Here is a 26,416-nt window from a genome sequence, read left to right on the forward strand (position 1 = left end):
TATATATATATATATATATATATATATATATATATATATATTTACTATTATAAAGGAAGAGCTTTGAGGCGGGTGAACTCTGGAACCACAGCGCCAATCCACACACCCGATACATCGTTGTAATCCTCAGGGCGTGCAGATGGACATAGGCTATATAAAATAAAAATAAATACGTTATTAAAAAATATTAGTTAAAAAAAAAAGTAGTCCCTTCAAAGTAGCGCCAGCCGCGACGTGCTTCCTGACATCAGGAGCAGCGTACACGCGAGGAGCGGTGTACAGGAGCGGCGGAGAACAGCATGGGGAGGAGCGGCAGAGATCAGCGCGGGGAGGAGCAGTGATGAGGAGCGGCGGAGATCAGGGGAGCAGCGGACATGACCGGCGGACAGGTGGTGAGGATCGGCGGGCAGACTGTGAGGGGCTGCAGAGATTGAATATTCACTGTACTGTATGGCCCTAATAATTTTGTGAGAGCTGGTACCGGGGCCTATCAGAGGAGCTGCATTTGCTCTCCTATTAAAGGGCCCGCACCGGGGTTTTTAAGGCTGCAAACACTGCGAGCGCTTACGCTTTCTTCCCCATGGTAACCACTGTACCACTGCCATCTTTTCAGCCCCCCGCTGCAGCCGTCCGGACATCGCCACCAGTGCTGGGAAGGTACAAGCATGCCATCTCTGCATTGTTTTGGTATGCTGTTTTATGTTAAGGTAGAGGCTGTTTGTATAGCACCTGTAGCAGCCATGGATTGCTTCTAACCGCTGAAAATCATGTAGAATCGTCAGGTGTGCGCCAGAGTGGAGCAGCTGCAGTGTTCTTCTCGGATGAGAGCGTAAGGTACTGATAACATGGAATTGTGAAACGCGCAGAGCACTGCTATCAGGCCCATGAGCACAGTGAATATAAAGCGTGTCTGCTGTTCAGAACCCCTGACGAAGGAACATACAGTTCCGGAATGCATTGGGTTATGATTTGAAGTGTATTGTTGATTTTTGTATACATCATCTGTATTTCCGACCTGACAGTGTTTATGAACTGTATGGAATGAAAATGCAAATTTGTTGAAAAGAAATTGTTTAACATTGATTAAAGTGCATAATGGAATACTGCTTTAAGTTGTTGCATGTCAGAGTCCTAGCTGCTCATAGGGGCTAGGCCACTTTCAGATTTTTTCACGCATGTTAGCAGACATCAATCTGACATTGCACACATCACACCATCGCTTAAACAACGAATATAGAGTGCGATTCTCACACATTCATTGCTGCTCAGAAAAGGCATTTCCTTTGAAATTGAATCAATTAGTTGTCGGGGGAAGTGACGGGACAGTACAGGAACTTCTGAGGGGCAAGCAGGTACTCTGTGACGCTAACTACCTGCACTTTTCCATTAAGGAGACAAAGGAGGCTCAATAAAAAGAGCATTTATAAAAATAAAAAAAAGCAAAGAATGTATAAAGAAAGAAAGAGAAAGCACACGTAGACAATCTGTTCTGTTAATCACTGGCAGGTGGATGGGTAACGTTCAACACAATGAAAATAGAGGGGATTAAAAATATGAAAAGGTAGTGGACACAGCCTGTGCATCACGCAGAGCACCCGGGTCACACCTCTGCGGAGAACAGTCAACAAGTCCTAATAATGTGTTTCGTGGGCAGGTACCAAAAGGGGCATTACAGCAGGAAAAAGTGACAGCAGTGCCATGGGCAGGTTACACAATGTCAGGGCGGGCGGGGGCCCTGAGCCATGATTGCTCCCGGACAACGTCGGGACGGGCTGCATATATATATATATTTATTAGACCTGATGACACCCTTGGCGTGGCTTTCCCCGAACTTTTTGCCTCTGCCTCCTGTATTTTTGATGCTGTGCTGGATTTCGTTTTTGCTGGTTTAGATGCTTTGGACACTCTGCCACTGCTGATCAGTGCCAGAGTGTAAGTGCTCCCTATGGAAATTATCATATTGATTGGATGTAACTGATTGGCATATGTGTATCACCACGAAGTCCCTAGTAAAATGCACTGGATGTGCCAGGGCTGGTGATGACAGATGCTACTATTGGGCCTGCAGCACTGATTGTGCCACCCACATGAGTAGCCCTAAAATGGTGTCTCAGCCCTGCCACCGCAGTGCCTGTGTGCAGTCAGTGAACTGCCATGTCCTCCTGGCCAGTGACCCCACTGGCTGGGCCTAACCCTTCCCTTTATGTACACATTGGCCACCCCTATGGAAGGCTCAAGGTACCCCCCTGGGCAGGGTGCAGTGTATAGGAAAGGTAGAGCATGTACTAGTGCAGGTAACCTGCTCTGGTAGTGAACAGCAACCATTATGTGTGCTCACTGCTGCAAGGTTATCTTGCTCCATAGACTAACATGGGGGAGGCTGGTCCCAATGGATACCAGCCTATCTTCCAACAGGAACAAGATGGGACATAAGTGATTGATATCCCTGAACTCAGAATTTAATAACACATCTTTCAGGAAAGGTTGTTTTTAAATTCTGTGTTTGAGAACAGTACTTTTAGAAAGTGGCTGTTATCTTGTCTAACCTTTCTGTGTGCATGGGCCTGCTTGTGGATTGACTGTCTGGTTTGAGGGTGACAGGGGCTGGGGAGCCCCCAGGAGGTTTCTGAGTAACCCCGTGGTTGAATGACTGCATCTGCAACTAGAGTGGTGGGAGGAGATAGCACCTGGGAGTGAGTAGGGCTGTGCCTGCCTGCCACAATGCTGGCTCCACCTCCTCCTGAGCAGCTGTCGCCTCTGCCCCTCACACTGAAAGGAAGGAAGAAGCCAGGAAGCCAAAAGGCTCCAGCAACACCCAGAACTGGTTTAGACCGGGCTCAGGGCCCACTTGCACAAAGACTTCAAAGACTTTTAGGGGTATAAGAGAAGGACCCCTGACAACAGATTTTTAGATTCTACAATCAAGAGGAACCTCTGCCAGAAGGACCGCTGAAAGAACTGAAGGAAGACTGCCTTGCTGTGTGCTCTAAGGGCTGACCTGTTCTGCTGTTCAACTGAAGCTGAGGAGAAGAGGGACTTTGCTTTGTGCTGTGACCCTGCCTGCTTGACCTACAAAGACTTTGCTGTGTGCTGTGTCTCTGAATCTCCAAGGGCCTGAGAAGAGCTGGCCCCCTGTTTTGCAACCCAGGGACAGAAAGGTTGCCAAGGGCTGAAAGACTCTGCTATGTCTCCTGAGGCTGCTGTGTGCTGCAGAGATCGTGGGCTGCTTGACAGAGTTGCTGCCGTTTGCCCCGTGTAGCACGCTGGCTGCTCTCTGACCCGATTGAGAGTGCCGCGCTTATAACTGCCTGCCGTGTTAAAAGATCGACGTGCTCATCGGCACGTGTTTGGTGGTGGCCGAGATTGTGAGCATCCCCAGTGCTGAATAATCCCCTGAAAGCATTAGAGGCTGCAGGAACAATCTGCTTACACTGGGCGCCTTGATTTAGCCTAGTCGCATACCACCGCTGCGGGCCGGGGCCCTGAAATCGGTCTCGAGGTGCCGTTCTCCGTTCCCAGACCGCGAAGAGAACATAGAAGGGGCCGCGCTCCGATTGGCTGCTGTAGAAGGCTGGTTGTGAGGTGCCGTGCTCGGATTGGTTAAACTCCCTGCAGAAGTTCCTGCGTCACGGAGGACTCACCCGAGCGCTGCGCTGTCATTGGAAGGCTGTGGAAGGCTCGGCTTGCAAGCTGCGCGTTGGTTGCTCCGCACCCAGGAGATCGCCGCATCATCAAGGGGGCTCACCGGAAGAGCCGCGACCGGATTTGTCTACACAGGGCACCATAGCCAGGAGATGCCGGGAGCCTCGCCGAAGTAGAAGAGCAACGAGGGAGCCTCATCGATCATCCCCAGCCTGCCGCCTCCGTGCCAGAAAGTTATTTGATCCTTCCGCCGCTCACTGAAGTATCAGGAGCGGGCGGGGAGCTAGCGGGTTCGGTAGAGGCCAGGGGGAGTCCGTGTGATAGGATAGTGCAGCTGGAGAGGAGCGCTTCAGTAGAATAGCGCTAGGTACAGCCATATGATCGTTTTATAAGCAACAGCCTCCAACCATATTTGCAGATTACTGAGACTGATTTTCATAGTGAAACCTTCCTAGAAACAAGATAAATACCAAGAAGAACTGAAGATATCATGCAATCATCCTGTAACTGTTTTTGTTACTGCTGAAACTAGATAGTTATATTTTTGATATACCTACCTGTGTGGTCTCAGTTTGTGGTGTGTTGTACAATTACTGTGTGTGTTAAGTGCAAATATTGTACACATTGACTTGGTGCTAAGCCTGTCTGCTCGTGCCAAGCTACCTAGGGGGTGAGCAGGGGTTATCTACTGTGTGTATCCATTTACCCTGACTAGAAGTGAGGGTCCCTACTTGGTCGAAGGTACTTACCTCTGCCAATTAGAGACCCCCAGTTCTAACTATATATATGTATATGTATATGTATATATATATGTATATATATATATTTATAAAATATATATATATATATATATATATTTATAATATATTCAGAGCAAACTCCTTACAAAAAAGAGCAGAGGCCAACGTTGGGGGAACTCATGGAGGCAACCTTTATTCATACAGATGGCGAATGCATTTCGGCTTATGTGCCTTCTTCAGCGCCAGGTAAGATCACGAGGTGCGAACGTGGATTTGAATGCCCTGCCTGATATATATATATATATATATATATATATATATATATATATATATATATTCAGTCAAGGAATGCCCCCAATCTTCAGAAACGCACTCCACGCAGAACAGTTCAGCAGAACCATTTATTCACAGGAAACAAGTATGCAAGCCTAATTGAATTTAGTCCCTGACGCGTTTCAATGCCTCCGGCATCTTAATCATAGGGAAGGTGAGTTGAAAACCCAGAAATGGATTGTGACTCATTTTAATACTGCGTGCTCTCGCCAGTGAAAAGCATGCTGGTAGACACGAACCTGAGGCCCACTGGAGGGCTAGAAAAACATTAATTTTTAAACCGGTGCAAAAATCATGGTTGAGAAATGGACTCCACTGAAGGGGAAAAATTAGGACTGTATCTGCCAGATGCTGCTTCGTGATGGACTGCTCCCCCCCTGAGGTAAATACCAATTGCCTTAACCTCCATGCAGACGCCTCATGGACAGCGCCTACAGGTCCCCGCTAAAAGGATTCCTGCGGCAAGGTGGTTGATGCGGTTGGGCCCTCGAGGAAGCACTCAGTTTCTGGACTCTTGGACATTGGGGTTCTATGCGGCACTGATCCACCCTGCGTATTACCTACCAGCATTAAGAAGTGCATGCTGGGACCTGTAGACGCTGTCCGTGAGGCGTCTGCATGGAGGTTAAGGCAATAGGTATTTACCTCGGAGGCGGAGCAGCCCTTCACGAAGCAGGATGGGGCAGGACATTTAAATCTGGGATACTCACCTGCTTCCTGATCGTCACACCCACGGCGTTGAGGAAGGCGAAAGACGCCGAAATGCATTTGCCACAGCGGGTGTTTTGAACTTCTTTGGCATCTGTTTTGAAGTAAAGGTGCTTCCAACGTTTCCCCTGCTGTGGCCTTTTCTTCTTCCTGGATGTATGTGTGTGTGTATGTGTATATATATTCAGACCGAATTAACAGATCTAAGTTCAGATAATGATTCCGTTGCCAGCGGGTCATCTATGACAGATTCACAACAGGTTTTTTCCAAGGAGTTGCTAACCTTCCAGAAAACAAGAGCACTCAAGCAGAGGACGCCTAAAAACGAAAACCCAAGGAAAAGAAGACTCAACCGCAAAAGAAACAGCAGGAGAAAAACCAACAGAGAAGCCCGGCATGGGAACAAGGGGCCAGCTGAACAAGAGACAACTATGATGGACAACAACTCAAAGTTAACGGTAATCAATCTCACTAACAAAACTTTAACTGAAAACGAGATAAATGTTTTGCAACTAGGACTGTCATTTTGTCCAGAGTCTAACTTTGATTATGCTGACCTTAGAGCGGACCTGTATAAATTTGAAAGAAAATTAAAACTTTGTAAAATACATGCTGGGAAGGTCAGGACAAGACACCCTAGGGAGGAAATGGAACCAAACATGGAAGGATTGATAATAGGTGAGATTCCCACCCTTAGGGATCTAATATCACTAGAAACTGAACAAACACAAGAAGATTGTCCAAGTTCATTGGACATATTTGAGAGCGTGCAAGAGGCACAAACAACATATTTAACTGACACTGATACAGGGGCCCCGGCTGGGACTCACTTCAGGAGAAAATCTAAATTTGTACCCATTACACCGAGAGATAATATTGATGTTTTCAGTGATTTAGTTAAAGGGGACTTTGATAAATTGATGGAAACTCGAACGATATGCAGAAATATCAGTAGAGAACAAAGAATTGCAATTAAGAACCTACAACAAAATACTGACATAATAATCAAGCCCTCAGATAAGGGTGGGAACATTGTGCTGATGCCTAGGAGTATGTACATAGAGGAGGCTATGAGACAATTGACAGACGAAAGATGTTATTGTAAAGTAGACAAACGATACGTAGTGAATCTACGAGAAGAATATTATAAACAATTGAAGCACTGGCGAGATAAGGGTCTACTAACATGGGACGAAGAGAGATATCTCCATAAGGAAAATCCTAAAACCCCAACCTTTTATCTTTTGCCGAAAGTGCGTAAGAGTATATCGAAACCACCAGGTAGACCAATTGTTGCATCTATAGATAGCCTCTTTGAGCACACCAGCATCTACATAGACTATTTTCTCTTCCCATTTGTCAAGGAATTATCCTCCTATGTAAGGGACACCACCGATTTTATCCACAAAATCTCAAGTATCGATTTGGACGAACAATGTTGGCTGGTATGTTTGGATGTTGAGTCCCTATATACGAGTATAAGGCATACGGATGGCATCAAAGCTTGTCAGTTTTTCTTAAAACACCGAAAATTGGAATACCTTGAACATACTTGTATGGTTTTAGAGATGATTAGGCTGTGTCTGAATGAAAATGTATTTTTGTTTAACAAAGAACACTACAGACAACAACAAGGGACTTCTATGGGCACCTGCTTCGCCCCCAGTTATGCCAATCTCATGGTGGGCTGGTGGGAGAAGCAGGTGCTCTGGAATGACGAAACGGAGAAATGGGCATTGAATGTAGTACGATGGCTAAGATACATAGATGATGCCTTTTTTATCTGGCGGGGTACGGAAAATGATCTGAATTGTTTCATTGATTGTCTGAATAACAACCAGGTGAATTTAAAATTTACTAGACATTACAACAAACACTCCGTAGATTTTTTAGATGTCAAAGTCACCAAGGCAAATAACCGACTAGCCACATCACTTTTCCGTAAAGAGACAGCAGGGAACTCTCTACTCCACTCTTCCAGCGCCCACCCCCCTAGTTTTCGGTGGGGAATCCCTTTCAGTGAATTCCTGAGAGCGAAAAGGAATTGCTCGACAGAATCACACTTCCAGAACGTAAAAGAAGAGATGAAAGAAAGATTCAAAGCTAGAGGGTATTCCACCAAATCCCTCAATGAAGCTGAATCTAGAATTGAAAAAATATCAAGAGAGAAAGCCTTAACGCCCAAAACCACCACGGATATGATTCCCAAAATACAAACTCCTAAAGTGAGATTTATCACTAAATACTGCAACCAGTCCAATCAGATCAGACAAATACTGAAAAACAGGTGGGACATACTGATGCAAGATCCAATACTAAGAAACGCTATTGGCAACTCACCGGGCATTTCGTACCAACGAGGCCAATCATTAAGAGACTGTCTAGTACAAAGTCATCTAGCCCCCAAAGAGACTGACTGGCTGAAAACAACTAAGGGTTTCAGGAAATGTGGAAATTGCAAGGCTTGCAAACATAGTCAAAATTGTAACGAGATTCTCCTTCCCAAAACGAAAATGAAATGGAAGATTAACACTCTGATAACATGCACCACAGAATATGTTGTATACCTCATTCGCTGCCCATGCAACTTATGGTATATTGGGTCAACTACAGGACCCGTTAAGAAACGTATTCTGGAGCATTTCCGGGCGATTACCAACCAAGACTTCTCCTACAGCACAAGTAGGCATTTCAACCGAGTCCACCAAAGTGACGCTTCTAAAGCAAACTACATAGGAATTGCCACTATAAAAAACAGCATCAGGGGTGGCGACAGATTGGGAGCATTACGCAAATTAGAATCAAGGTTGATTCTTTTGGCAGGCACCCGTTTCCCTATTGGTTTGAATATGGATGAGGAATTGCATTCCCATCTTAAAAGAAATAGTTTCAGAATTTGGAAAATAAGATGGCTGAACTCTCACCCAAAACAGTACACTTTTTGTTTTATTTACCCTTCCTGCACTTTTTTCACGCCCCAAACCCCTTCTTTTACACGGTAAACCAGTCTCTATCTAGCTATGATACAATGTGTGTAATATATTATTAAATAGGTCCCATGGATATCATAATGATCTCTATATATTGCCTCCCCTTTTGCATTGGATAAATTATTGAATTATTTCCTCTCCTTCCTTTAGGTTGTGAAGAAGAGGATATTACCTTTGTGCGAGGTCCACACACAAGATATTTACGTTCTCTCTACAATTTGTGTATTTTGTGTATGTATTATCACTGCTGATGCCGGTAAAAGTCTATATAGAGTTATGTGTATAGAATAGGTCTATGGTACTATACCGAAATTGTCCTTTAAATATTCATACATTATGATGTATATGGGTACTATACCGTAATTCTCCTGGGACCTTGCTAAATTACATTTACAAACGGAGTCTCTCCTTCAAAGATAACAAGAGAGCTGGTCAAGTCAATTTATATTGAATACTCAATAAGAAGGGGACATTTTTCTTCTTTTTTATTTTTCACTTGACTTATACTTTGAAATTTCTGTATGAATTTCTGCCAGTGAATGTAACTGATACAGAAGCTTAAACACTGCTCTGAGTTTTGAAGAGAAATGTTGTTTATGTCTATGACTACATATGTTCTACACCTTTAAATAGAGGGTTGTGAAAAAACGCGGGTCATGTGACCAAGAACAACTTGTTGTTCGAAACGCGTTATCTTTTGACCTCTGTGCCTGCCGATTAAAGAACTTCAACGGTGAAACTGTGGGCTTGTCTGAATTCTGTGGATCGGATCGGATTCTCAATTTGCATATATATATATATATATATATATATATATTCACTGACAAAACCATAGGTTTCACACCAGTTATAGTTAGCTGGAAATTTTACTGACATAAAACCATTGAAATTCCCACGTTATAGTTAGTTGGACTCACTATAACTTGCGCGCCTGCAATGCACTGCTGATGACGTCACATATTACATCACTCATGACATGGTCAGTGACATCACTCATGACATCACTGATGACACCATCCAGTGAATGTGTGTCTTTCTGAAAAATAAATTTGTTTTATATATGTATTTGTAAAGGTCGATGGAAGAATAAATGTTTAAATAAGTGTGTAAATGGATGTTTTTTTAAAAAAAATTGGTTGGTTAACTGGCTTATTAAGTGTATCTTAGTGAATACATATATTAGCGAGTATTGTTTAAATATTTAAATGTTTGTATCAGTGTTTCTCTTTGTGTATAAGTGGCTGCAGGGGTTGGTGACTGACTCACTGTTTGTATGTGTTTTGAAGACAGCATATGTGCAGGACTGTATGGGTGGATGAGTGTGTATATGTGTGTGTTAGTGAGTGAATGACTGTCTCACTAGTGTCTTCATTAGTAACGACATATGTTTTAATCTAGTATATGTGAGTATTGATATATATAAGTGAGTATAGTATATATAGTGAGAGATTGTAGGAGTTCCTGTTTAAATAAGTATGTGTTTCTATAAGTGATTGTTTAAGAGAGTAAGTATGTGTAAGTTTCCTTAGAAGTAAGGTGGTAGTGTGTGTATAAATGTATATGCAAATAAATGGATGTTCAATAGTTTATTTGCATGTGTGAGTATGTGTGTGAGTAACTTTTGGATGACTGCTGATGTGTAACAGGATGTATAGGTGTATCACTACATATGATGAGTGAGTATATATATGAGTGACTATATAGAACTATTGGTGAATGAGTGGATGTGTATATAGATTGTGGAATTACTGAATTGGTTGTTGTTACTGGTTTGGGTATCTCCATTTTTTTGAAAATGTTTGTTTCTATTTTTGAATATGTGTTTCAAGCGTTACATTACACTGAAATTAGGTCTGTCACAAGGATGGTGTCATCAGTGATGTCATGAGTGATGTTACTGACCATGTCATGAGTGATGTAATATGTGACGTCATCAGCAGTGCATTGCAGGCGCGCAAGTTATAGTGAGTCCAACTAACTATAACGTGGGAATTTCAATGGTTTTATGTCAGTAAAATTTCCAGCTAACTATAACTGGTGTGAAACCTATGGTTTTGTCAGTGAATTTAATAGGTTTTTTAAATGCTAATTCCTAACTATAACTGGTGTGAAACCTATGGTTTTTTCAGTGAATTTCAAAGGTTTTTTAAATGCTAATTCCTAACTATAACTGGTGTGAAACCTATGGTTTTTTCAGTGAATTTCAAAGGTTTTTTTAATGCTAATTCCTAACTATATAAGACCTGAAAGCCCACCAGGAATCTCCAGTATGCGCCAGGGGACTGCATTACAGGGAGGTGTAATGAAGCCACAACCCTTTTTACACCTCTCTGCAACGCAGCCCCATGCATGTTTGAAGAGGGGGAACTAATTCCCCTTTCATACTGGGGGCCCATGGGGGCCAATTAGCCCACCTGGAACCTCCAGTATGCGCCAGGGGCTGCATTGCAGAGGTGTAATGAGACTATGCCACTTGTTACACCTCTCTGCAACGCAGCCCACTGCCGCGTTTGCAGAGGGGGAACTAATTCCCCTTGCATACTGGGGGTCCCTGGGGTCAACTGGTCCACCAGGAGCCTCCAGTATGCGCGAGGGAGCTGCATTGCAGAGAAGTGTAATGAGGCCACACCCTTGTTACACCTCTGTGCAATGCAGGCCACTGGCCCGTTTGTAGAGGGGGACTAATTCCCCTTGCATACTGGGGGTCCCTGGATCATATCTGCCCAAACACCGATATTCCGAACGATTGTAAATTACTTTTACTACTCTCTACTACTCACTCTACTATTCACTCTACTACTCTCTACTACTCACTCTCTGCTACTCTCTCTACTGCTCTCTACTACTCTCTACTACTCACTCTCTACTCTCTATTACTCACTCTCTACTCTCTACCTCTCTACCTCTCTCTTCTTCTCTCTCTACTAATCTCTACCTCTCTACCGCTACCTCTCTACCTCTCTACCTCTACACCTCTACCTCTCTACCTCTCTCTACACGCACACATATACACATATATGCATATATATATATGCATATGCATTTATATATATGTATGTGTATGTATAAAAAAAACAACAAAACATTTTTTTTTTTAAACAGCTACTTTTAAAACTGTCATTCTTTTTCCCCATGGTACGCTCCCCGGTACGCTTACCGGTGCGCGTACCGGTGCGCGTATCGGGCGCTCACCCCGCGAAAATAATTGTTTTTTAATTTTTTTTTTGCTCCGCGGGGCCCTTTTATGGCCCCCACATCAAACCTAGGGGGTCAAGGGGGGTCTACTCTGCCCCCTTATGGTCATTTCCCTCTTTGTTTTGGCCACCTCTCGTGTCTCGATCCTACCGAGACACAAGATGGCGGCCGCTCCGGACTGTTTAGAATGTTTACAGACACCCCAGAACCAATCAGCTTTCTGCGCGCAAGTCGCGGTAAGCGCCCGGTGCGCGTACCGGTGCGCGTACCGGTGCGCGTACCGGAGCGCGGCTATAGATATATATATATTTTTGAACCTTAATTACTCAAAATCCACTGGAGGACATATCTTGAGACATAGCAAAGGCACATCGGGCTACCAGTCCCTACAATTTTGCCAAGTTTGGTGGAAATCCATTCAGCCGTTCGGGCTAAAAGTGAAATCGACCGCCCTATGGAATTTAACATGGGGAAAACGCGTTTTGGGACCCCCCTTTTATCTCAGCCCCCGCTTGACGAATCCCCCCCAAACTTTCAGGGAAGGACCGGAACGCCGCGAGGCCATTTTCAGGAAATTTTGAGGCAGATTCGTCAACCGGCGCCAAAGTTATTCCAAATAGAATTTTGAGATTTAACATTGAAAAAAATCCTAACTATAACTACCTACTGGCGACCGCCAGTAGGTAATATATATATATATATATATATATATATATATATATATATATATATATATATATATATATATATATATATATATATATAAAAAATATCTGAAACCCTACCCGGCTGGAGTGGCTTGTGATTCCTTCACGTTGCAGTGTTATGCAGGAGATCCGAGTGAATGAATATATATATATATATATATATATGTATGTGTGGGTGTGTGTGTGTATATATATCTATATGTGTGTATGTGTGGGTGTGTGCATATGTATGTGTGTATATATGTGTATGTGTGTATATATGTATGTGTATGTATATATGTATGTGTATCTGTGTGTATGTATATATGTATGTATGTGTGTGTATGTATGTATATTTTAAAGACCTTCATAATTAGCTGGGTAATACTTATATTATTGTTGTAATGGCATGCGTAGTAAAAGTATGTGAGGTAAAGAAATGCATGGTAAAGACAAGACATGCGTGGTAAAGATATTTGCTTTTAAATGGTCACGTTGAAAAATGCGTGGTTTCGTCACACAACCACCAGCTGTACCATATAATATACCCAAATCCTCAAATGTCTGGATTATTTACCAGTAATCCTAATCCCTCCAATTCTACATTCTTCATCTCATTGCTTACAAAACAACCCTCCTGCCTTGATTATAAGGAGAGAAGAAGTTGGGAGTTTGGTTACATCATTATCATTCCCTTTAAAGAGTTAAAGCAGGTGGTGGATTGGGAAGTAAAAAGAAACAAAGGATGAGAGATAGAGCCCTCAGTAAGGTGGCCCTCACATCTAGGTTAGAAATTACTGGGGTGAGGAATGTGGAATTGGAGTAATGAAGATTTCCGGTATGTAATCCTGATATTTAATAAACCCACCTGGGGGCATATGTCTTATGTGACACCATTGGCTAGTCCTGGCTTTTTAAACAACATCACTGTGCATTATATGACTTATAGTTTGGCTTTTAACATAGTAAGTACGGTCTGAAGAATCCCTTGAGTTTAAAGCATTGTTTGCTGAAAACCCCTGATTGGCTGTGGGTTTCTAATACAAGTGGTCATGCAGTAACAGCGAGATATGTTACATGAAAGGCTGGTATAGTGCAGCTTTCCAGTCTGCGTCAGTGTATCAAGAAACTGTGCTCCCTTGTTGGATCTTCCACTGTTTAAAGTCCTCCAGCTACCAGTGCTTGCTGGGTATTGGGACTAACTAATACCCTTTCTTTCCTGCAGTAAACCTGAAGTGCATTGAAGCTGAGGAGCCAACCTCTGAGGACAAACCTACGTACAGCACATGTGAATACCACGTGAATTCCCGCCAGCTGATGTACCCTGCCTCTAATGTGGAACGCTGCCCAGTGCCCGATGAACTTGTGCCATGGCAGGTGAGAATCTAAACTGGGGATAAGGTACAACTTCTCCACGCTAAAAGATGAGCTCCCAAGTCTAATGTTTTCTATCAAAACACTGTTCACCCCACATTGCCTGGTTTATATTAAGCACTTGTTCTCATTTGTATACAAGATTCCATAAGCAGAGCATGTGCCTTTAATACTTGGTATTCTTCGCAATTCGTGTCGGTGAAAGGATTTCCACAGACCCAGGAAAATTGACATTTTGCTGTTTAGGTGCTCCTCCAGCCATAGCAACAAGGCAATTTTTTAGAACCTTTTTTCGCAATCTAGCACATGTTTGTGGCTACTGGTTTTGGAGACATAAAGTGGCATCTTGTGATGACTTTCACTTTAAGCAAGCCTCAGTCCTGATCAGTCTTGTCGTATTCAAATTATTCAATGAATTGATTGTTCGTTGGAAACCACAACAAAACTACACGTTTAGAGCACAGGATTTATTTAGTACTAAGCTGGTGTTCGTAGTCCTGCAGTATTTAAGGGATCCATGAAAGGTTCTTACATACTAAATGAAGAGTACTAGACTGGCACACAAGCACTGATCCGTGTAGGACTCTGTTAGTATCTTAAATTTGTTTTGCGGATATTTGACCTCTTAAGAGGCATCTTGCCGCTTGAACACAAGATTGTGAAGGATCAGGAACAAGAAAGGTGAGAAATTAAAGAGGCCCATGGTAATAGTCAAAATTGCAGAAGATCTTTAAGTTGAAGACTGAACAGGTAAGTCTTTAATTGTCTTTTGAAATGGGAGAGGTCCTGTTGTGATCTTAAATGTGATAACATCTTGTTACACGCCATCGGAACTCGTAGAAGGTATGTATCTTGTGAACACTGAAGAATGTAGCAAAGTTTTATTTCAGATAAAGAAGGCCTTATGCAGACTTCTATTTCGAATTGGAAGCCAGTGCAATTTCTGCAAATGGCTAGCGATAAGGGTCTTGCAGCTTCACCCAAAAACAAATCTTGCTGATGCATTTTGTCCTCCTTTTAGACTTTGTGTAGCGTATTCTGGAGACCTACTAGTAAAGTAGTGCTGTAGTCTAGACAAGATAGTATTAATGGGCGAACCATTGTAATCCTGGAGCAGGTAGGTAGGAGGGGACCCCCCTCACATTTTCCACAAAGCCACCGCCATCACTCCTGAACTAAGATACACCATCAACGCCATCTTCGAAACAGGCAAATTTCCCATTGACTGGGAATGCGCAGAAGTTAGACCTCTACTCAGTAGGCCCTCAGCAGATCCCACGCACCTAAAAAGTTACCGACCAATCTCCCTCCTCCCCTTCGCGGCCAAAGTCAGAGAAGACCGTCAACATCCAACTAACAAAATTTATCGAAGAAAGCTCCATCCTTGACCCCTCCCAATCTGGATTCCGCAGCAACCACAGCACTGAGACCACTCTACTTGCCTCCACAGACGACATCTGGACCCTCCTTGACCAAGGACACACCCCAGCCCTGATCCTACTCGACCGCTCTGCAGCCTTCGACATAGTCTCCCACCGCACACTCCCCGCCAAACTCCAGGAAGCCAGCATACAGGGAACCGCTCTAGACTGGCTCGGATCCTTCCTCACCAGCAGAACACCAGAATCAGACTTTCACTGTCCTCTTCGAACCCACGGAAATCAACTGCGGAGTACCCCAAGGATCATCACTCAGCCCCACACTCTTTAACATACATGGTCCCCCTGGCCGCCATAGTCAGACAGCACAGACTCATTACAGTATCCTATGCCAATGAAACCCAGCTCATCTTCTCCCTCACCAAGGACCCCATCACCACCAGACTCCACTTCCAGGAAGGAATGAAAGACGTTGCATCCTGGATGAGCAGCAGCTGCCTGAAGCTCAACTCAGAGAAGACAGAGTTCATCATCCTCAGACCCTCCCCCTCTGCATGGGACAACTCCTGGTGGGATAATATCCCGGTTTTCAATCTCAGGTTAAAAAAAAGAAGAAATTGGACTCTTGTCACCCGAAGGGGCTCAATGAACATTTGGAATTCAGCCGCTTTTTGTAATTTTGTTTATACTTACTCTTGAGTACACTGACTTAGTTGTTTTTTTTTTAAAACGGATAATCCTTTATCTTTTTTAGTTTGTTTATTTCTGAATGAACACGCTCACCCTTTTTGCACCTTGATCCGTTCCCCGGCACACGCACTCTGTTTTACTATTCTACTCCGTTTTAAGATGGCCGCCACGGAGATCTATTCTTTAACTCACTTTCTTCATCCCGAACGTAGTCTTTCTACCGGGGTCATACTTCCAGTTTTATTCTTCAGTTTTAAATATGGCGTGTACTCACTGGGTTGATGCTCCTGTATTGACTAGGCATGACGATTCTACGACGATGTGATTAGGACACGCAGGCAACTAGTGGTTTCTTCACCCGATAAGAAGTATCTCTTGTTCACCCTGGGCTATTATTTCACCACTTGATATCATTGTTACGGCTAATGAATCTGCTTCATGTTATATTGCACGTTTAGTAGAAGAGTATATTTTGCACCAGTCGTTTTGATTTTACACCCAAACGTATCTGCCTTGTCACATTTGGTGCACTGGGGTGGCGCACTCGTTTATCCGACTTAACAGAGTACAGTTGCTTTGACTTTTTCACGTTTGTTTCTTTTGTGGTACACCACAAGCACTTTTGGTATGATTTTCGATGAACACGGTTGGTTTGACCTCTCGCTTAAGCAACACTCTTGTTTCACATTCAGCTTCACTGTTTCACATTTGCATTCGATATGTGATTTTATCCATTCTGACGTGTTTCACTTTCCATCAAACTAAAGAATCTTATGTTGACATCAGTTAATTTACTACTTATGCTAACTCATGGAGGATAGGACGCTCTTGTATTTTACCACATTCTACAGATAAAGGGTTTCCCTTGACGAAGGGCTTGGTACCAAAATGCATTGGGAATAATAATCATAAATACATGTGGATTCTACATTGATTGTATCCATGCAATGAAGATGAAATTGGGACGCTTTGAATGGTAACTTCATTGATGATAAAACTTTGGAGAAACCATTGTGACGTAACAAGGTTTAAAAGTTTAAAAATTAAATTTTGAGAAAAACTCAGTTTACAGTCTATGAACTTTTGTTTTACCTGTGAATAAAAAACGGGGATATTATCCCAGTGGAGTGGTAGATGGGGACACTGTTATAACAGTGCTACTGTATTTGTTTAAATTGACTCCCTTTGGTCAGAGGGAGACGCCCACTAGTACCCAACCGAACACGTGTGATACATTGCTTCTACTTTGGAGAATTCAGTGTGCCGCTCTTTTCTACTGTTTCACAACTCCTGGTGGCCCACCACCCACGGTAGCCCCCCTTCCCATGCAGACCATGCCCGAAACCTTGGCATCATACTCTACTCCTACCTCTCCATGACCTGACAGGTCAACACAGTCACCTCTATCTGCTTCACAACCCTCTGCATCCTCTGAAAGACTTCCAAATGGATCCCCCCCGAATCTAGGAAGTCTGTCATCCACATGTTTATAACCAGCAGACTGCTGCTTGGAAATGCCCTCTACACTGGCATCAACAAGTCTCCGCTCCGCTAACTCCAGACCATACAGAACACCACAGCCAGACTAGTCTTCGGCATCCCTCGACATTAACACATAACCTAGCACCTGCGGAACCTCTACTAGCTCCCCATCAAGAAAAGAGTAACCTTCAAGATACTCACCCATGCCTACAAATGGCTCCACAACACCGGACCCCAATACCACAACTACAGATTCTCCTTCCATGTACCCAAGAGGAACCACCGATCCACTGACCTCGCCGCACCCCCACGCAGCCGCAGAGCAAGAACAGGTGGAAGAACGGTCCCCTACATCATTGCCAAGGCCTAGTACGAGTTGCCAATCAACATCAGATGTGCCCCCACCCTGCACATATTCAGGAAGACCCCCTTGACCTGGCTCTTCGACTGACCGGAGCTACTCCCTCGTGCCTTAAGACCCTCACACAAGTGAGTAGCGCGCTTAAAACTCCCTGATTGATTGAGGGGAAGGATATTCCGAATCATCCTTATCAGGCGTTTACAAGTCAATACAGTTTTGTTTATGTGAGGAAGAAGGGAGAGGTGTGAGTCAAATGTTACTCCGAAATTTTTTGCCACCTGTAGTAATTTTGGTAGAGATCCTAAAATGGAAGAACAACAATCTTTATTCCAATTTGTTTGATTTCTGTATGTTTCAGTGTTGATAGAGTTCAGCAGGATTGAATAATCGTCCCATTCTGTACTAATTCAGAATACAGTAGAACACTGAATGTTAAGAGGCAAGTTCATTAGTAAATATAGCATTATCTTGTCAGGGATTCTACCTGGGTTCTTCTGCCATCTAGCAACCAAATTGATTTAGTTCTGAGGTTTAGAGGTTTGCCATCCTTTGAATATTTCAGAGCTAGCATTAGCAAAACTCTGGCTTAGAATTGAAAATGCTTCTTCATTGTTGACTTGTGTGTTTGTGAGAGAGGGAGAGAGAAAGAGTGTGTATTTATATTGCATTATGGATGGATAAAAGGGTCAATAAAAGTGAGGCATGGGTGGTTAAATAAATGTTTTCATCCATCCACTCTTTCACTCATTCATCCACTCTTTCACTCATCCTTGCACTGATGCAGCCATTTTTCTACACATTGACTCATTAGATCCAGAGAAATCACCTTGACCCATTCACTTTGACCTGTAATTGACTAAAAGGCTGAACATTGCTAGTTTCCCTTCTTTGTTAAAATCGGAGTTATCCCTCAGATGAGAGCGAGCACATCTCTTCCAAAACCCTATTAATCATTCTGCTTTTACATAGGGAAAGCCACCTGGAGCACAAATATATGGAGAAATCATCTTGCACCATATTAGCCTTGATAGGATCTTTCTTGATACTCCTTAATGTTAGAATATTGCTGCCTGCCTGTGGGGACCCTTAAACTCTGTAATTTCACATGAATGAAAACTATCCAGGAACTCATGACAAGTGGTCCATTAAGTCTTGGGTTTTATATAACGAAGTAAGTCTGTTGTAGGTGCTCAGTCCAGTAGCCTGTAGTGTAGATTATATAAGTAGGTGTATTCAGTTACAAGCAAGATGGTAAGCATTGAGCCCCACCAGGAGCAGCATCCTGCTGCTCAACCCCACTCATTCCAACTGACCATTCATCCTAACTATGCAGTCATGAACATTCTGTTGCATCACAGGCTGAGCAGCAAGGAACTAAAAGAGATCACAGAATAGCAACATATCTCCTTCCTTCAGGAAACAAAATAAACAACAAGACGCAGAGTGGAAGAAAATGCACGTCCTGTAAAAATGTAACTAATTTTAAATTACAAGAAAGATTCCCTTAAATAAATTATTCCACTGGTTAGAACTCGGGGTCTCTAGTTGGCAATGGTATACACCGTTGTCCAAATAGGGACCCTTGCGTCTAAGTCAAGGAAAGTGGATTACACTACTGGATAACCCCTGCTCACCCCCTTGGTAGCTTGGCACGAGCAGACAGGCTTATCTCAGAGGCAGTGTGTTAAGCATTTGTGAACACATACAGTAATACAGTGAAAACACTACAGACAAACACCACACCGGGGTTGTATGAAAATAAGTGTTTGAGGCATGTGGGCTGCTGAATTCATATCTGTGCATAGATCGCCGCCTAGTGTTGGGTCTGGATGATTGCACATTGTTGTCCTGGAAGAGTCTTCGAAGTATCACGAGATAGGTGGCTCCTCCCCTGGACTACAGTGCGCATGGGCATCCTCTCCATCCTCAGATAGTTTTTTTCCGCCATTGGGTTCGGATGTACTTTATCGACTCTAGTTCGGAAACTTTGTATTGACTCTTTCCTAAGGCCAAAAGGCCTTCAAAACGTCGGTATTGTCTCGTTCGGTGCCTGTTCTTTTCCAGTTCTTCGAACCGGACGTCGGAAGCTGGTTCTCGCTTTCGACACCAAAGGCCCAGACTACGGCGACGATGGGTCAGAGCCAGTTTCAACGATGCCCCGTCTGTAATTCGAAATACCCCCACATTGATGTGCACCCAGTGTGCAATAAATGTTTGTCCCCCGAGCACGACGAGGCCAGCTGTATGGCCTGCTCGAAGTTCCGCTCCAAGAAGAAGCTTAAACTTCGACAGCGAGGCAGTCGGCGCAAAAGTCGGCGCCCGAGCCGGTCAACATCTTCGAGGCCGGTGACTAGGAAGGCGCTGAGGATGAAGAAGAAGTAGAAGAAGAGGTTCCTGAAGAGCAGTCCTAACCAGCGTCGGAGCATGACTCCAACTTCGAGGTGGACGTGCAAGCTGAAGACTACGTCCACAAAGAAGACGTCGTCGAGGTAGGGGACGACGAAGGGGCCATCGGAGCCGTCGATGACGACTCGAGTGATGAGCCAGGCCCAACCGCAGTAGCGGGCCTCTAACTGACATTACGCTCCCTACGGCTCAGGTCGAGGCATCGCCGAGAGGCCTTAGCCAAGATCTTCCTTCCCGTTCTATAGCCCAGCGTCCAAGCCAGGCTAAGAATACATCCAAGGAGCCAACGGTTGATTCCTCTAAATCGAAACCGAAACAACCGGAGCCGAAATCGAAACCGAAACTACTTAAAATGGTGGTCGGTTCGGCGTCGATGCCTGTCCAACCAAAGACTATCGACGACCCTTCGGCGTCGAAGGTGGCTGTCGCCTCGAAGACTGGAGTGCCTCCATCAAACACGTCCCCTCGTCGACGCACAAACGTGACGACAAGGCCAAAGGCCTCCAGACTAAGAAGGCCGTCGAGCCGAAGATTTCATGGCTCAAGCCACTGCTCAGCAAACACCTCGAGCCGAAAGCCAAAGCCGACCCGAAACAGCAAGTCTCGTCGACGCCTAAGGCTGGGAATGCTACACGCCAGGAGCTCAAGTCGACTCAATCAAGCAAGCGTCCTACTCAGGCACCTCGAATCGACCACTACATCAAGCTCCAAAACAGTCGGCCACCCTCCGATTAAGTTCGGTCTTCCGCCAACGGCTCGAGCGAAGCATCTCGAACACCACAGGGGCGCCGACCCTTCCAAACCGTCGTCGGCGCCTTCGAAGCCCGCCCCCGAAGGGGTTGTGTTCCACGAACCCTCGTACGACAACCAGTCGAAACTCTTTATCGACGCGGAATCGGGCAGATTAACCATCCACAAGCGGAAGATCACGCCTGAACATCCCTTGGAGGGTTACAAAGTTCCTCTTAAACGGAAGGACTCGGCCACCTCACCAGTTCTCTTCAAGCACGTTCAGGACTATTCGCAGCAAAGGGCATATTCTCCAGCACAAAGCGAGGAGGACATGGGTGAAGACTATGGTCAAGCGGCCTTCACTTATCACGCTGACACTGATCAAGATGATCCACAACAGTGGTCTGAGGCTGTAGATCAAACTGTAGACCCTGATGATCCACATGCTGCACCAGACGCCCAGTCCTACAGCGTCAAAACATCGCCAACTGAGGACACAGTGGCGTTTAACGCTTTGATAGAAAGGGCAGCACTCAACCATGACGTGGAGATGCACGCTGAACCTGTGGACGAAGATTTCTTGTTTGACACTTTCTCCAACTCTGAACAATCCACTAAGACTTTGCCTATGCTTAATGGGGTCTTCAAGCATGCTGCGGACATTTTCAAAGAACCCACAAAAGCTAGAGTGATCAACCCACGGATTGAGACAAAATATAGGCCTGCCCCAGTGGACCCCACCTACATCAAAGGCCAGCTCCCCTTGAACTCCCTTGTAGTGGCCAATGCCCGCAAGAGGGCAAACTCACAAACTAGTGGTGATGCTCCACCTCCGGACAAGGAATCAAAGATTCTGGAGGCGTCAGGAAAGCAAGTGGCAGCGCAGGCTGCTAATATTTGGAGGATTTCAAATACACAGGCCCTGTTGGCTAGATACGACAGGGCGCACTACAACACACTAGAACAGTTATTGCAACACCTGCCTGATGTTTACAAGGAGGGAGCAGAGATGATTATACAGGAAGGGAAGTTGATTTCGAATGCGTCCATCAAATGCGCACTGGACGCAGCAGACACGGCAGCTAGGGCCATAAACAGTGTGATGCTAAGACGTCACGCATGGCTCCGCATCTCTGGTTTCAAGCCCGAGATTCAAACAAGTCTGCTCAACCAGCCGGTTAACCCGGACTTCCTTTTTGGTCCCGAGGTAGACACAACACTCGAAAAAATAAAGGACACTGAGACAGCGAAATCCATGGGGGCTCTGCAATCTCAGCAGTTTCGGGGCAGTTCCTTTTGTCGCTCCGGTAATAGGGGAGCCTCTAGAGGACAGGCTTTACAGCAGGCCCAGTACACCAAAGGGAGCACGCAATCCACCTACACAAAGAATACATACCGTGGAAACAGCGCCAAAGGCAGAGGACCTGGCAATAACGCCAGATCCTCCGCTCCCAACAAATAGTGACGCCTTGTCACTGCCCCCGACTATCTAACACCTGTCGGGGGAAGACTCCAGCAGTTCCTGCCAGTCTGGGAAGGCATTACCACGGACAGGTGGGTGAGACAACTTATCCGATACAGATATTGTCTAGAACTGACCTCCACCCCCCCAACATACCCCCAAGGCACCGTCCAATGTCCGCAGAGCACATGCACTTATTGCAGCAAGAAGTACTCTCCATGCTCCAAAAAGGGGCGATAGAGCTCATGCCTGCAGAAGAACGAGGTACAGGGGTGTACTCTCTGTACTTTTTAATCCCAAAAAAGGACGATCCCTGCGGCCCATTCTAGACCTCAGACCCCTCAACCAATACATCCTTTCAGAACACTTTCATATGTTAACCTTACAGCAGGTCCTGCCGTTGCTCAGTCAGGGCGACTTCCTAGCGACCTTGGACCTCAAGGATGCATATTTCCACATTCCCATTCACCCCAGTCACAAAAAATATCTCTGGTTCACCATCAACAATCGGCATTACCAATTCAAGGTCCTGCCTTTCGGGGTAACCACTGCCCCCAGAGTGTTCACCAAGTGCTTAGCGACCGTGGCTGCGCACCTTCGAAGACAACATGTTCACGTCTATCCCTACCTGGACAACTGGCTCGTTCAGGCCAAGTCAGCCCAGCAAAGTGCCAGCCATATGTTGCGCACAATTCACCTCCTACACAGTCTGGGGTTCTCACTCAACTACACGAAGTCACACCTGCAGCCAGCCCATGTGCAACAGTACCTAGGGGCAACATTAAACACTCTGACGGCAACAGCGCAGCCGAACTCTGCCAGAGTCAACAGCATGCAGCTGCTCATTCGGAGGTTCAGACCTCAACAATCACTACCAGCGCAGGTGTTCATGCAGCTGATCGGTATGATGGCATCCTGCATATTCATAGTCCCGCACGCGAGACTGCACATGCGTCCCCTCCAAGAATGCTTGGCACGACAGTGGAACCAGGCTCATGGGCATCTAGAAGACCTAGTGTTGGTGACCGGTCGTGCCTACAGCTCTCTGCATTGGTGGAATCCACAAAACCTTTGCAGGGGACGACCGTTCCAAGAGCCTGTCCCACAGATAGTGCTAACGACAGATGCATCTCTCCAGGGTTGGGGAGCACTTGTCATCCATTACACGGTGCAGGGACTATGGACATCGCAACAGCAAAAGATGCATATCAACCTGTTGGAGCTGATGGCAATCTTCATGGCACTGAAAGCGTTCAAGTTGCACCTGTGCAACAAGGTCGTGTTGATCCGGACGGACAACATGACTGCCATGTATTACATCCAGAAACAGGGAGGCACACACTCCCCGCAGCTATCTCACCTAGCCCAGAGCATGTGGAAGTGGGCCATTCAGAGGAACATCTTCTTCATAGCAGAGCATCTCCCGAGCGTAGACAACCAGATGGCAGACCTGCTCAGCAGGCACAGTCATCAGATGCACGAGTGGGAAATCCACCCCTCGGTACTCCAGCCAAACTTCCAGCAGTGGGGTCATCCGGAGATCGACCTCTTCGCCACGAAAGAGAACGCAAAATACCAAGGCTTCGCCGCCAGGTTCCCACACCCGCAGTCTCAGGGCAATGCGATATGGATGAACTGGTCAGGCAGATTTGCGTACGCTTTTCCCCCAGCCCCACTCATACCGCTGGTGGCGCGCAAACTGCGGCAGCACTCCATGACGCTCATCCTGCTTGCTCCAACGTGGGCACAGCAGGCTTGGTACACCACGTTCCTGGAACTTTCAGTGGTGCCTCACCAACGGCTGCACCTCACTCCCAGCCTCCTCACTCAGAGCCATGGAGACATTCAGCACCCAGATCCTCAACAGTTGAGCCTAGCGATTTGGCTCCTGAGGTCATAGTTTGGCTACCTCAACTTGCCCCCTGAGTGTATGAACATCATCAAAGAGGCAAGGCGACCTACAACCAGGGCGTGCTATGCAGCCAAATGGAAACAATTTGTTATTTACTGTTCCAACAATGACATTAATCTGCTAAATGCGTCCACGCAGAACATCATATGTTACCTGCTGCATCTGTACCAATGCAACCTAGCGTATAGTTCCATCAGGATACATTTGGCTGCTATAGCCGCTTATCTTCAGAACAGGCAGCACCTTTCACTTTCCAGAGTGCCTGCCATCAAAGCCTTTTTGGAGGGCCTTAAAAGAGTGATCCCTCCCAGACACCCTCCTTCGCCTGTCTGGAATCTAAATATCGTTCTCACCGGGCTCATGGGGCCCCCCTTTGAGCCTCTCCATTCTTGTGAGATAGTTTCTTACTTGGAAAGTGGCTTTTCTAATAGCCATCAAATCTCTGCGAAGAGTCAGCAAGCTTCAAGCCCTCACAATTCAAGAGCCCTACCTACAAATTCATGCTAATAGGGTGGTGCTGCGCACCAACCCCAAGTTCATGCCAAAGGTAATCTCGCAGTTCCACATTAATCAAAACATAGAACTGCCAGTTTTCTTTCCAAACCCAGACTCAGTGGCTGACAGAGCACTGCACACCTTAGATGTCAAAAGAGCTCTCCTGTATTACATCGACAGGACAAAAGACTTTAGAAAGACTAAACAACTGTTTGTTGCCTTCTCTCCACAACACAAAGGCAACCCTATTTCCAAATCCGGTATAGCCAGGTGGATAGTTAAATGCATTCAAATCTGTTATCAAAAGGCTAAACGCGCTTTGACAGTTCCCCCAAGAGCACATTCCACATGCAAGCTAGGGGCATCCATGGTTTTCCTAGGTAACATTCCTCTAGAGGATATATGTAGAGCAGCCACATGGACCACCATACATACATTTACCAAACACTACTGCGTAGATGTACACTCCAAACAGCAAGCTGCTGTAGGACAGGCTGTTCTCAGAACTCTTTAAGACTGCTGCAGCTGGCACGGGCAACCGCCGATAAGGAGGTAACTGCTATTTATTCTATGCACAGATATGAATTCAGCAGCCCACATGCCTCGAACGGAATATGCTACTTACCAATATGCATCTGTTCTTGGCATGTAGGGCTGCTGACATTCATATCCCAACGCTACACTGTTCCCAACACTGCACTCACTGCAGGACTAAGGAATGCTCACATTCCAACTACTGCATGCACTGCAGGCCAAAGGAATGCTCACGTTCTCACTACTGCCCAACTTGCAGGACAAGGAATCCTCCCATTCCCACTACTGCACACACTGCAGAACAAAGGAACGCTCATGTTCCCACTACTGCACACACTGCAGGACAAGGAACCCTCACGTTCTCACTACTGCACACACTGCAGGACCAAGGAACACTCATGTTCCTACTCCTGCACACCTTGTAGGATAAAGGAACCCAAGTGTTCCCACTACTGCACACAATGCAGGACAAAGGAACACACGCTTCCACTACTGCAAATTATAGGTATCTTGAAACCAAAGAGATTTCAACATAAAAGGAACTCCTCGCATGCTCAAGGTATAATCCAATCCATCCCCACACACAGGGATTTATGTAGAGTATAAAGGGTACTAAGCAGGGTATACAGGGTATATTCCAACCCACTAACCACACATGGTCAGCAAGTAATACCTAACCCAAACACACCTCTACATATAAAGAAATGTCACTGTGTACCTCAAAATGTAATACGTACCCATACTGGAAAAAAAAACATACTCATCCAAAAGTGCAACACTCACAACTGCAAATAGATCATTAAACACGGTACACAAAAAATGCTCCCAATCCATGTCTGGCACCCCAGGCTTCTTTCTGTAAGAATTTTGAGATCCTAATAGTTGACATATTCATATAAAAAAACTGCCTTCAATCAGAGTTAACAAGGTGGTACCTGTTACATAATTGTACCTTTCCCATTCGCAACTAATGCACATCATCCCTGCACATGCCTGTTAAAACATAATGAAGACAATTGTGGATTTGTAACAAAATAAAATAATGTAGTCACCACTGATCGTGTTTATATGCACGAAGTGCCTGTGGAGTTGAAGCAAAGCAACAACAAAACACATAAAAAAATATACTGGCACTGTGGAATCCCCAGTTAATAACTCATTCATCCTTGGCTGTGCACTGGAAAGCTAATTCCACTTTTCCCGCGTTCCTTCAAATTGCGATGTTCTGGTCAGTGACTGGAACGCTGCTCTCCGGCTTCGCTACAATCTTCTGGCTCGCCGTAATGTCCTCGTAA

The 26,416-nt window shown here is 45.2% G+C and overlaps 1 protein-coding gene across 1 annotated transcript in view; it reads left to right on the top strand.

Annotated features, from left to right (window-relative positions):
• The window catches only part of LOC147660770 (transient receptor potential cation channel subfamily M member 2-like), a 979,384-nt gene that overhangs the window by 779,965 nt on the left and 173,003 nt on the right, over positions 1-26,416 (top strand). Inside the window, exon 28 of the mRNA XM_086951478.1 lies at positions 13,520-13,671. Coding sequence (XP_086807604.1) covers positions 13,520-13,671 — 152 coding nt within the window. The remainder of the gene's footprint in view (positions 1-13,519; positions 13,672-26,416) is intronic.

The sequence above is a fragment of the Lissotriton vulgaris genome, unplaced genomic scaffold, assembly GCF_964263255.1.
Source record: "Lissotriton vulgaris unplaced genomic scaffold, aLisVul1.2 SCAFFOLD_262, whole genome shotgun sequence".
NCBI classification, from domain to species: domain Eukaryota; kingdom Metazoa; phylum Chordata; class Amphibia; order Caudata; family Salamandridae; genus Lissotriton; species Lissotriton vulgaris.